Below are 12,803 nucleotides of genomic sequence, written 5' to 3'. Positions count from 1 at the left end.
CCTGAAAGGTGGGTTACGGACTGGCAAAGGCAACGACTCTGTGTCTGTGAAGCCGTGTAACAGAAGCCATTTTCTGGAAGCTTCCACTGAATGCTGGGTCCCAGGTTCAGGGTGTGTGACAGCTGGCTTCATGTCAGCAGTAAGAGGCAGGGACTGAAGCTGCAGCAGATGAAAGCATGGGCACATCAACAGATAGTAAGATGCTCATGCCTTCAGTCAAGAGCCTGCTCGGGGCCTGGCCCTGTGCGGGCGCTGGGAGGTCACAACCTAATGGTGGGGACAGACAGGATCTGAAACGTCAGGGTGCTGTGCTAAACATAACAAAGTGACACGCATGTAGTGTTAGGGAGTCCCAGGGAAGGAGGGAGAAAATGAGGGCGATGCCAGCCAGCAATGAGCAGCGGGCCCAGAAAAGACACGCCTGCGATGCTAAATGATGGAGCACAGAAAGATCGGGGTTGTTTTCCCTGTGTGGATAAATTCACATGCAGACACAGCTTGGGGCTTACAGACTGTGAGAAATCAGGAGTAGCCTTCAGTGTCCTGTCACTCAAGGTGAAAAAAAAAAAAAAAAAAGTCTGCCAAAGCACAAAGCTGATAGCAAACTGTCCAGCACAAACAATAAATTTCTTTCATAGAAGTATGAGGGGAAACGCACCTCTTCTTGATAGCTGGTCCGATAGGATCGCTCTAGCTCCTGATCCAGGAAGTTCAAGCTGAACTGATTGATGGGTGGCTTGAAAAAATAATCCTTCATCAGGCTAGAAGAAACGAAAAATGCATTTGATCAACACTGCGCACAGTCATTGTACTGACTTTATCAGAAGACCGCAATTTGCTGCCCCAACACCGTTCCCCAAGCATGTCACAAAAACATTGTCTGAGGGTCACTATGTGATAGACCCCGCCGGACCACTCCCTTAGGACACACACAAGTCTGGGAAGTGCTTTGTATTTCTAAAACACATGTTGTGTTTACTCTCCAAAAAAACAATGGCTGCCCACTGTCATTACAGCATACATCGTGAGAACCCTGCTTCTGGAAACATCTCTCAGTGTTTGAGGAAGAAGGCAGTTCTATTGTGCTAGAAAACAAATGCTTCTGGAGAGGCAGACATCCTGTACTGAGAAGACTTAGGCTGATTCCAAGGCTTCTGATGAAAACATCACTCGGAGCTGCTGTCCTGCCATTCAGAGCTCTGACAGTACCGCTGTCACAGCAGACAGGCTGTTATCACAAAACTGTTTACAGAGTTAGTGTAACTGGGGTGCTATTGTCACATATGCAGATTGCGTGTGAAACCTGAAAAATAACACTCAAGGATTTTAATAGCAGAGAAATCAAACCTGCTTTATGTGACTCTCATTCTTTTGTGGGTTGCTAGCAAATACTAAAATCCTTTTTATTCTGCAGAAAATTACTATAAATTTAAGAGAGTGTTGACGTGTTTTCAGAAGGCAAATACAACCAGGGAGTGTAGTCTCTTTCCCTCAGACAATAACTTCCGCAATTAAATCAGATAAAACAGATACAGTCCCTCCCATGTGCCTGACACACAGTGGGGTTCACATAGGCACGCTCCCTCCTGTCCCTGAAGCACAGTGGACTCTTTCCTTCTGTGACAGGTGCTCAGGACCTCACTATACTCGTACACTCAGAAGAGAGAAAATTCCATCCCCAAATGTTGACCCTCGTCATCCCTTCCACTCAGGAAGTGTAGACAGAGGAAAATCAACACAGTGGCTATAAGGACGATGTGCAACGGCCACAGTTAGGAGTCAAGGGACAGGATCCACACAGCCAGAAGCCGTGCTGTTCCTCTGAAATTAATACTGAGAAGTTCCATTTCTGGGAACAGAGATTAGCTCCTTTTGGACCAATCCCCTCTCAGATAACAATAAACCCTGGACAAGATTATAAAAATGACTCCTGGAAGGCAGTACAGACTAACCAAAGCAGACAGAAGATGGAGGAGAGTCAGACTTGGAAGAAGGGAACAGCACCAGCTTAATTTCCCTTTTTTTTTTTTTTTTTTTGGCCTGAAGACCGCCATTAGTCAGCAACACATGCAGGATGGCTAAAACTCAGATAGAAAAGCCACAATCTCGCTGTCTTGGAAAATCAGGAAACAATGTTTGGGGGCTTATGGTTGAGAAAATGAGGTTGAAAATCCCAGAGGAAAAAAAATAGAGAAGGAGCACCCCCACATTCACCATATAAGCTCTGCTCAAGTCTCTGGCTGACGCTTGAGGTGTGCACATGCACAGCAGACTCTGAGCAGCCTGATTCAGGCTGGAAAAAAAAAAAGAGCAGCCAGGGGAGGCAACGTTTGGTGTCTGAGTTTAGGGAAGTGAACTGCCTGAGGAAGGAAAGAAGGAAGTGAGGGAGGGAGGCGGGAAGAGAGAGAGGGGGGAAGGGAGGGAGGAAGTGAGGGAAGAAAGGAGGGAGGAAAGAAGGAAGGAAGGGAGGGAGGGAGGGAGGAAGGAAGGGAAGGAAAGAACAGACGGAGGGAGGAAGGGAGGGAAGGAGGAAGGGAGAGAGGGAAGGAGGCAGGGAGGGAGGGAGGGAGGGAGGAAGTGAGGGAAGAAAGAAGGGAGGGAGGAAGGAAGGAAGGAAGGAAGGGAGGAAGGGAGGAAGGGAGGGAGGGAAAAAGGAAGGGAGGGAAGGAGGAAGGGAGAGAGGGAGGGAGGGAGGAAGGAAGGAAGGGAGGGAGGAAGTGAGGGAAGAAAGGAGGGAGGAAGGAAGGAAGGGAGGGAGGGAAAAAGGAAGGGAGGGAAGGAGGAAGGGAAGGAGGGAGGAAGGGAAGGAGGGAAGGAAGGAAGGGAGGGAGGGAGGAAGGGAGGGAAGGAAGGAAGAGATGGAGGGAAGGGAGGAAGAAAGGGAGGGAGGGAGGAAAGGAGGGAGGGAGGGAAGAAGGAGAGGGAAGGGGAGGGAAGGGGGAAAGAAAGAAAGAAAGAAAAAATTGAGACTCTTCAGAGTAATACAACAGAATCCAGATTTTCTAAGCAAGACACAATCTAAAATTACACAACATGCAAAGAAACAGGAAAATATGATCCAACTCAACAGAAAAGTCATCAGTGGAGACCAATGTGAGATTACCAAGAGAATGGCATTAGAGGCTGGGTTTATAATGCATGTAAATGTAACACATGTAAAAACTACAGCATAAGGGGTTGGAAGAGAAGAATGAATCTATACAGCTATAGGATGTCTACATGTTAAGTGAAATGATACAGCAGAACCTGGCTGGCTCAGTTGGAAGAGCATGTGAATCTTGATCTTGGGGTCATGAGTTTGGGGTCCACACTGGGTATAGAGATTAGTTACACAAATAAGTAAACTTAAAAAAAACATAAAGTGAAATGATACAACATTAACCATAAGAAGACTATAAAAATTCAAGGATGCTTATCTGTAAGTTCTAAGGCAACCACCAAAAAGTAAAATAAATTAATGCAAAGAAGTATGGCTAAAAAGCCAGTAAATATATTAAAATGGAATTAAGGGGCAGAGATTTTTAGAATGATTTAAAAAAAGTAAGACCCACAAGAGACACACTTCAAATATAAAGACAGGTTGAAATTTTTTTATGGAAACTGACATACCAGGCAAACAGTAAGAACAAGAAGGCTAGAGTTACTACATTAGTATCAGATAAAGTGGTTTTTAAGACAGAGTATTACCAGGGATAAAGAGGGACACTTCAAAATGACAAAAGGACCAATTCACCAGGAATTTATAACACTAATACACGTGTATATACCTAAAACAAAAAGAGCTTGAAAATACTTGAAACATACACTGTCAGGACTAAAAAGAGACACCAACAATTCCACAGTCACGGTGACAGATTTAAAAATCCCTCTCTTCACGATGATAGAATAATAGACAAAAAGTAAAACACAGATGATCTAATACTGCCAACCGCTGGGACCTACTTGTGTTTATGGGTCATAACATCCTAAAAATGCATAACATATTCTTTTCAAGTGCACATGGTATATTCACCAAAAGAGACCCATGTGAGACCATAAAACAAGTATCAATAAATGTAAAAGGACCGAAATCACATAGAGTACGTCTTTGGCTACAAGGACATTAATCAGACATTAACAACTAACATATCTGAATACCATTCTTCACTGAAAGGAGGCAAGGCTCTTTGGAGAAATACCCGATTCTTGAGCAGGGTCAGAGGAGATATAAAATGGGCCTGGAATATCCTGTTGTGCTAGAAAAGGGTGCCAGAAACTTTGAAAAACAATGGATAGGGGGGTGTCAAAAGGACATGGGGCCCAGCCCAAGGGGCGCTCTGCCTGGCGGATTCAGGACAACTGGAGCATCACACATAATAAGGCCAGTGGTGAGACTGCATCCTATGAAATCCCAGAGGACTCCCTGAGTCCAGGCTGGCAACAGAGGGGTGCAAAAAGTAGTAAGTAAGGAGGGGCTCTTCTTCCCTGCAGTAGCCAAGGGCCTAATGAGAAGTGTGCAGTCGGTGCCGAGGTAGGAAAACTGACACTTTGCACCACCAGAGCAAAGACCGTTCCAGGCAAGAACCATCAAAGGAGATGAAATCTAGGGCAGTCTGATGAGGAAAGGAGTACGTGTGTGGTCTTCAAGTCCCACTTATTAGTCTCGAGGAGACAATAACTACAGACTGGAGAAGTCAACAGCACCGGCCTGGGTACTCAGAATCCCTACCCTTGATGGAAGACAAAGGGCGCCGTGTGCCTCTGGATAGGGAACCTGAGAAGGACACATCATTTCTGTGGCCAAAATTTCTGGTCAAACTGGAATATGAACTGTAGATTAGATAAAATATTCCATCTGTGCTAAATTTCCTGAATTTAGGAACCATGGTTATGTAAAAGAACATCTTTGTATTTAGGAAATACACAATTTAGGGGCAAAGGGCATGATGTATCCAACTTACTATCAAATGGTTCCAAAAAAAATAAAACATAAATTTCATAGAGAGATAAAGAAGGAGAGAGAGAATAAAACAAACATAGTAAAATGTTACAAGTTGGTAAGATGGGCAAAGAGCAGAAGGAGAATTCTTTGTATTATCCATGCAACTTTTCTGCAAGTTTCAAATTACTTCAAAATAAAGTAAATTACTGACAGTGGAGGGCAAACACATGGGGATCAGCAAATTCAGAAAAAGGGAGAGACCTCTACCTACAAACCTGCAAACCTTCACTTTCACTGGGAATGGCTGATGCTTACCTGTCTTCTTTGATAACATCAACAAAATGGGCGTCTGTTTTCTCCCGGATGTTCTTGAATCTCAGCGGAAGGAGAGCTGACTGGTCCAAGCTCACTCCTGCCCACCTTCCCTTTTCCTGTAAGATCTCACACAGGGAGGTCTGGCTGTTGGTGAGCTTCTCTTCGTGGGGAGGACTCAGAAGTCCATTTTGAGTTTTGGAATTAGGAGCTCCAGGAGCCTGCCTCAAGACAAGGGGAGTGGGAGGCAGACACAGAGGCTGAAGTGCAGGCATGTCACAGTGTTATTCCATCCCGGCCTGCACCACGCCAGCCCTGCCGCACGACTGACCAGCATCCTCACACCTCTGTTCTGATCTGACGCTGGACCTCTCCACCCACCCGCTTCTCCCCACCCCCGCTATTTTGTCAAATTGCACCTCCAGGGGTCGAGGCAGCCAGGAAGGTGACATCGTGGGAAGGACCAGTAAGGAGGTGGAGAGAAGGCCAAGGAAGAGTTGAGGCTCTCGGAGCTTGCCAACCGCAGAATCGGCATTGCAGAGGGCTGTGGGGGAAGTGGCAGGGGCGGGGGGGGGGGGGCTGGGGTGGTGGATACGGTACGGTACGGGGATTGATCAGAGGGAGGGCGGAGGATAACAGACGCAGGCCTCCCGGGAGAGTCAGCCTTTATAAGCTGTATTCAAAGGGCTCCCGGTTTGGTGCTTGTCCTCCCTTCCTCTGCGGTCCTGACTCTGTCTCTGGGTGAGACTTCAGTGGCAGTGTCCTCGCTGCCAGTCCTGACCCCAAGCCTCTCTTCACGACACATCTCTGCTCCTGCAGAGCCCCCTCGTGTCCCTGCATGTGCATGTTCCGTCCGTGCTCTGGCCCCACAGACCTTCCCTGGCTACAGCAGTCTGCATCTTGAAGCTCTGAGTGCCTGCGAAGGCAGGCATGTGATTACTCCACTTCACAAGAGTGAGTCCTGAGTCTCCAACCCGATCTTACTGGTCTAGTCAAAACCCAAAGGACGAGAAGGTATGGAATGGTGTCGCCCACGGGGAATTATTCTCAGAAGTGAGAAGCCGACAAGACAGGAATGTCACCAAGGGTGGATGCACCGGGAGAGGAGCTGACGGAAAGAACAGCCATGAGCTTGTTACCTTGGTGCTGTTTTTATGCTCCTCTTGACAGCCGTTTTGGACCGCTCCTCCTTCTGCACCAGCTTCCGATTTGGGGGCGAACGTGATTCTGCACGAAGGGCAGGTCTACAAGAAAAACACATGTCGTAGGAACACACCCAGAAAGCACAGCCACAACCTGTAATCCAATCAAGTCTATCAGGTGCAATTGGTTGTGGCACCGAATGGTTTTAACCAAGTGGAAGGCTTACTGAGCCACTTGAGCATGAATTAAAAACAAACTGGCAAAGTGAAAAACGGAAACACGACCACACAGACTGGTACGTGAACACTCAGGGCAGCGCTATCCATAACAGCCAAAAACAAACAACTCAAATGTCCATCAGTGGATGAAAGGATCAGCAAAGTGTGGAACATCCACAGGATGGAAGAGTATTCAGCCATCAAAAGGAATGAAACCCTGACACGTGCTACAACATGAATGAGCCTTCAAAACACTGATAGGTGACACAGGCCGGACACAAAGGACAACATTATTACATGATTCCATGTATATACAATGTCCAGAGAAGGCAAGTTCATAGAGACAGTAAGGAGATCAGTGGATGAGGGGATGAAGTAATGGGGAGAGAGCTAAAGGTTGTGGAGTTTCTTTTGGGAGGTGATGAAAATGTTCTAAAATGGACTGTGGTGACGGCTGTACAATCCTGCAAGTATACTGAAACCCACCAAATTGTCTACTTTAAATTTTTTTTTTCAACGTTTATTTACTTTTGGGACAGAGAGAGACAGAGCATGAACGGGGGAGGGGCAGAGAGAGAGGGAGACACAGAATCGGAAACAGGCTCCAGGCTCTGAGCCATCAGCCCAGAGCCTGATGCGGGGCTCAAACTCACGGACCGCGAGATCGTGACCTGGCTGAAGTCGGACGCTTAACCGACTGCGCCACCCAGGCGCCCCTCAAATTGTCTACTTTAAAAGGGTACATTTTGTGTGAGTGTAAATTAGATCTCGATAGATCTGTTATTAAGCCAACAAACCGACCACTAGCCTACACAAGTTTCTCAGGCTGTGTGTGACGGTGAGCTGTTTGTATACAACAGGCTGAAAAGTCAGAGGGACATGTTTACAGACGCAGGAATTCTCCGAAGCTTGAGCAATTAGCTGACCCAGAAAAGATAGGTGGAGGCTCAGCAGGGACAGGCGGAGTAGAAAGGGCAGGCTTTGCCTCTCACAGCCAGGGCGTGGAGCTCCCTGTTCAGACTGCGGACCTCAGTCCTCTCCCCTACACACAGGAGTGCGGATGGCTGCTGCAGACGTGTGGGAAGAACTAAGCGAGGAAGATGGCGACTCGTGGCCTTGCTCCCGGCGCTCAGTGCATGCTGCACCGACTTACTCTTACTATGGACGTGATCCTGCGTGCCGGCAGCCGCCACCAAGACAGCGACTAACGGCTGCGGGTGGAGAAGACGAATGGCAGCAGGACAGATCTAGCGGGACTCTAGAACAACTTCTAGCATACTAAGCACCGTTAAACACTGGAATACATTATAGAAGGCCAGACGTTATTTTAGAAAATTAAAATAAGTATCATTTAGGGGCGCCTGGGTGGCTCAGTCGGTTAAGCATCCTACTGAGATCATGATCTCATGGTTCACGTGTTGACAGCATGGAGACTGCTTGTGATTCTCTCTCTTTGCACACTCACTCTCTCTCTCTCTCTGTCTCTCAGAATAACTAAACTAAACCAAATAAATAAATAAGTATCATTTAGGGTCCAAGGGCAAGGATATGACTTACATCACATCTGAAGTTAGATTTCAGGCCTCTACTATATTAAATAAAAGAAATAAAGATTCTAAAGAGTTGTGTCATCTGGGAATCTGATGCAATGTACAAGTATGAACACTCACATTCATTTGCAAAGTGGCGATATATACACCAAAGCAGCAGGCCTCCGACAGGCCCAGCAGGATTCCCGAGGGTGTCCTGTGGTGGGGCGAGGGTGGGAGTAAGTGGCTCTGGTAGCGGCAGTGGTGGCTGCTCCTTTAGGGCCACACTGGTTTCGCAAAGGCCAACTGGCAGCCTAGGGGGAGAGGGGGGTACAATCTGGTGCAGGGGACGGTCAGAGAGACTCTAAGCTGGGTCATACCCTGAGGGTCTGGGGCTTTCTCCAACCTCTTGAAGACACAATGAAAGAGTAACAGCTACCTCTCTGGCCACTTTTTAAACTTCAAGGCTAGAGAAGTAGCATAACAATAGTAGTTCTAGCTAGCTTCTAGAAGTTACTATAGTGATTACTGGTGTGTAACACAGTGATCAGAGGCCGTATCACGGACCAAATCCTGGTTCTAACACGTAATAGGTACGAGACTCCCTGGCCCGTTTCCTCCTTTCTGAAACAGGACTGTGTCTCCCGCTACTGACCTCCCAGAATAGAGTTGAGCAGGACGAGGGAGCCCCGTCCTGGCCCCGTGGGAGGACTGTGCACCAGCGAGCGGGAGCGCACATGTGCTCACCACACTGGGCTGTGCCTGCAGCGTCAGTGAGCACTCAGCAAGTGCTGGTCCTTAACAGTAAAACCTCGGGTTCTAAAGACAGCACATCTGGTCCTTTAATGTCCTTGTCACAGACAGAGCAGCCAACCTCATTATCTCTTGGCATCGTTTGTTCCTGAGTACTTTTCTCTCCTCAAGCACAGAACATGTACTTTAAAAACAGGCCCTGTGCTTCTCAGACATTGCCCATGGCACCCTGGAGTCACACATGAAAGATGTTTTAAGCACTCAGAGCCACAAATATGCAACAGTGGCTATCAAACCTACTGGACACCAGAGGGCACACACCCTCTGTGAAGGAGTCCCTGGATACGCTTCGCAGGCACACACCCTCTCTCTGAAGGGTGACTGCGAAGGGGCTGGAAGAAGCCCGTGGAGACCAGGAGTGTCCAGGGGGATTGGCTGATCTCAGGAGCCTGGGACAACTGGGCAACCCAAGTCTACATCTCTGTGACAGAGAGAGGCCACGGGGCCTGTTCCCTCCCGTAATAAAATGTTCTAATACAAAGGTTAGGTCAGGTGGCCGGCCCACAAAAGAACCTCCAGGAGCAAAGGTGCAGACATAATGGTCATCATGCTCTAGAGACTGTGCTCTGGGAGGTTCGGGGGCTTGTCAGAGTCACACGTCAAGCAGCAGAGAGCAGGCCCTGTGGTCGGGACTCCCAGTGGGCTGAACGGTGCTCACTAGTCCCTCTGCATCCCCCCAGCAGCTTCGTGCAGGCAGTGTAGGCCCCAGGAGCGGGCGGCAGAACCAGCAGCCCCAGGAACTTGCAGTACATGGATCCAGAGGATCCTTTCACTGTGCTTTGAAAATGTGGCTCTTTGTCCTTCTATTTCCTCCTCATCTACTTTGCTTTTGGGGGACAATTTTACTGATTAAATCTTTAAAACAAATGAAACAAAAAACCTTAGTGAAGTCTGTGCACTGATGGAGACTTCCTCACAACCGAACACTCCCTTCTGCTGTGTGGTGAGGACCCCCTCTGCGCCAGGGAGCCCCCCCGCAGGCCACAGAAGGTGGGCTTGTCTCCCTCTCCACCACCCATAGAATCTTTAACTATTTTCCAGCTTCGTGTTCATCTGGGTGAAAACATCTCTTAAACTGATTTTTGCGAAGCACACAAGACACCTCTGAGTTGTTTCCCCACCCGTTAAACACCCGGCTTTCCTCCTACGGAGAAGTCCTCGCTAGGAAGAGCATTTCGGACTTCAGGGAACTCTCTGGAGTACCTTACCACCTTGGGAGGCAAGGTGTCCAACAGCCCGATACAACGATACAGGATTGAGAATCCCGATGTGCTGAGGGCACAGCAACGCACAAAAACCAGGTCCTTATCCGCACAGTGTCTGGGGTCCCGTGTGCCTGACAATTACTCCTCATAAAAGACCATGCGGCCGCTCTGAGGACACAAAGCTTCATCAACAGGGGGAGTCAGACTGCAGGTTCGTGGTCGCTGACCACCATAGAGCCGTTCTCTGGCCTCCGTTCCTAACACGGGGAGGACCCAGGAATGACTCTGGCACTGCGATCTCCTGTGCCTCACTCCCCTGAAGTAACCCAAGCAGATGACCACCTCCTGGTTAAGTGGCACTGCTGACAACTGGCACCAAGGGAAGCTTTACTAAGACCAGGTAGGGTCCCCAAAACAGAGCTGTAGGGGCGAAGGAGTGTGCTGGCTGCTGCCTCGGAAACCCGAGATCTCTTGGAGAACACCCAAGAACACACTCCGCATTTTCCCAGATGATGTCTGCTCCTGCCCCAGCATGGACGTCAGCTTTGGAGCAGAGATTATAACTACCTCTCCAACACACTAGAGCATAAATGCATTTGTTTTAAACCTATTTCAATGTACACATGCTCCATTCTGTTCAGAATACATAGAGGTAAAAAACAGGTTTTTCTTCAAGGCTCTCTCTCTTCACGAGATACATCACTTCCAAGCCAACAGCTGTCCTTTTTCATAACTGTCAAGGAAGGGAGCAGGGAGACCTCTTTTCTGAGAATCGAAGAGGAAACATCAGAAAGGCCAGGCTTCACCCGTTTGGCCTGCTGAGTGTGACTTCAGTGAGCTGTCCTGGGACCCAGAAAGGCAGCGCGTGCTCCCAAACTTGAAACCCAGGTTGAGCGTGGCAGGCAGGAATGTGCAACGTGCAACGGTAACGACAGACAGACTTCCTGAGGCCCACGCAGGGCTCTGCATTCTCTGCCCGTAGTCCTCAGAAGCACCGGGAAGCAGACGCTGTGATCAGCTCCCTTCTACACATGAGGCAGAGAAGAGAAAGAACTTGCCCAGAGTTATGCAGTTAGAAAATGACAGAGGGGAGCTGAAGCCCAGGTGGCAGCACCCTGGACCCTATCCGAGCATGTGGCCTCTCTGAGGGAGCAGGAGTAAGTCACCTGCCTTCTCCTATCCTTGGCGGGCCAGTGCAGCATTGTGGAAGCTAGTGGGTTAGCAGAAGCATGAACACTTCCAAGTAGATGATTTCTGCAAACAAAATACTAGAGGAAAATAGAAGCAGAAATTGTTACAGAAGAAGTAAGGCAACTTAGAAGCTTTAAGAACAGAAAATGCACAGTCTGAGAGTACGGGAGGCAAAACAACAACAAAATAAAACAAAAACCTGTAAAAATCAGACGTAAGATCTCAAAGTCGTGGAGCACAGAGTCATAGAACCCTGCTCACATTCCTGGGCCCTAAACGACCACTGGGTTTATTAAGGGAGGCTGATAAGGCAAGCAGATCATTACTGTGCTGTGGAAATATTCCATCAGGAAGTCAAAAGAAGAAAATGTGTGGTTATTTGGGGAAATTTCATTTTTACGTGCAGTACTTTACTGCCTGATAATACCAGTTAAATGACGCTGGACACATCTTCCAGTTCAATTCACGTAATATATCACAGAAATACAGTCAACATGGTATATTTATATTACATAGTATGATTAGAATAGCACAACTACAGTAAAAAGTTAGTACACATACATTAGACGTTTACATCGTGAGACAACAGACTTACGCAGAGTGGGAAAGAGTCCAGAGAGCTGCAGGCCACGTGTCGTCCCCAACCATCCCCACCACGTGTCAGTCCCCACTTCCGCAGACGTCTGCACCTCACAGCAACCACAGCGCGCTCATCAAGACTAAGTAATTAACACTGCACAGAACTACTAAACTGCGCTACAGGCTCAGATTTCCCAGCTTTCCCCTGAGTGTCCGGTTTCTGTTCCAGGATCCCACGCTGCATTTAGCATCTCCTTGTCTCCTCCAGCCAGTGGCAGATCCTCTGTCTTTCGTCTTTGGTGACTTGTCACTCCTTCAGTGTCATGGTCAGGTGTCATGTGTTCTGTAGACAGGCCTCAAATCTGCACTTGTCCACTGTGATCTCACAAGTCAGCCAAGGTTTAGGAGTTGGGAGAAGAACCCCACAGAGGTGACATGCCCTTGTCAATACATCACACGGCAGGGTGCGGGGGCATGCACGTGACACTGAGAGCCTTATTAATAGACATGCCAGCCTTCATCACCCAGTGAGGCAGGGCCCACCAGGTTTTCCACCGTGGAGTTACTATTCTTCTCTTTGCAATCAATAAATATCGGGGGGTGGGGGTGTTTGGAGGTTGTGCAAATATCCTGCTTCTCCTTAAACTTCTACCTACTAATTTCAGAACTCACTGAGGGACCCTGCCTGCAGCAAATACCATGGTGGTGTCCCAGTGATGGCTCTCTCCCTCCCTCAGCTGGAACTCTTCTGTGAGGGTAACTGCCGACCTCCATGGGACAGGCTTCCTCTGACAGAAGGAAAAACACAGGACTGGAAATGGAAATACAACCTGGAGTCTTTTTTTTTTTTTTTTAAACTTACTTCATATTCACATTTTGGAATCACACTATT

The 12,803-nt window shown here is 48.1% G+C and overlaps 1 protein-coding gene across 2 annotated transcripts in view; it reads right to left on the bottom strand.

Annotated features, from left to right (window-relative positions):
- Positions 1-12,803, bottom strand: part of ADCY9 (adenylate cyclase 9) — a 133,419-nt gene that overhangs the window by 18,326 nt on the left and 102,290 nt on the right. For both annotated transcript variants that reach the window (XM_045460824.1, XM_045460825.1), the window contains exons 4-6: positions 6,373-6,477; positions 5,237-5,454; positions 659-761 (exon numbers count right to left, since the gene is read on the bottom strand). In XM_045460824.1, the coding sequence (XP_045316780.1) occupies positions 659-761; positions 5,237-5,454; positions 6,373-6,477 (426 nt within the window). The remainder of the gene's footprint in view (positions 1-658; positions 762-5,236; positions 5,455-6,372; positions 6,478-12,803) is intronic.

The sequence above is a fragment of the Leopardus geoffroyi genome, chromosome E3 (assembly GCF_018350155.1).
Source record: "Leopardus geoffroyi isolate Oge1 chromosome E3, O.geoffroyi_Oge1_pat1.0, whole genome shotgun sequence".
Lineage (NCBI taxonomy): Eukaryota > Metazoa > Chordata > Mammalia > Carnivora > Felidae > Leopardus > Leopardus geoffroyi.
This window is presented reverse-complemented; position numbering and strand designations above follow the sequence as displayed.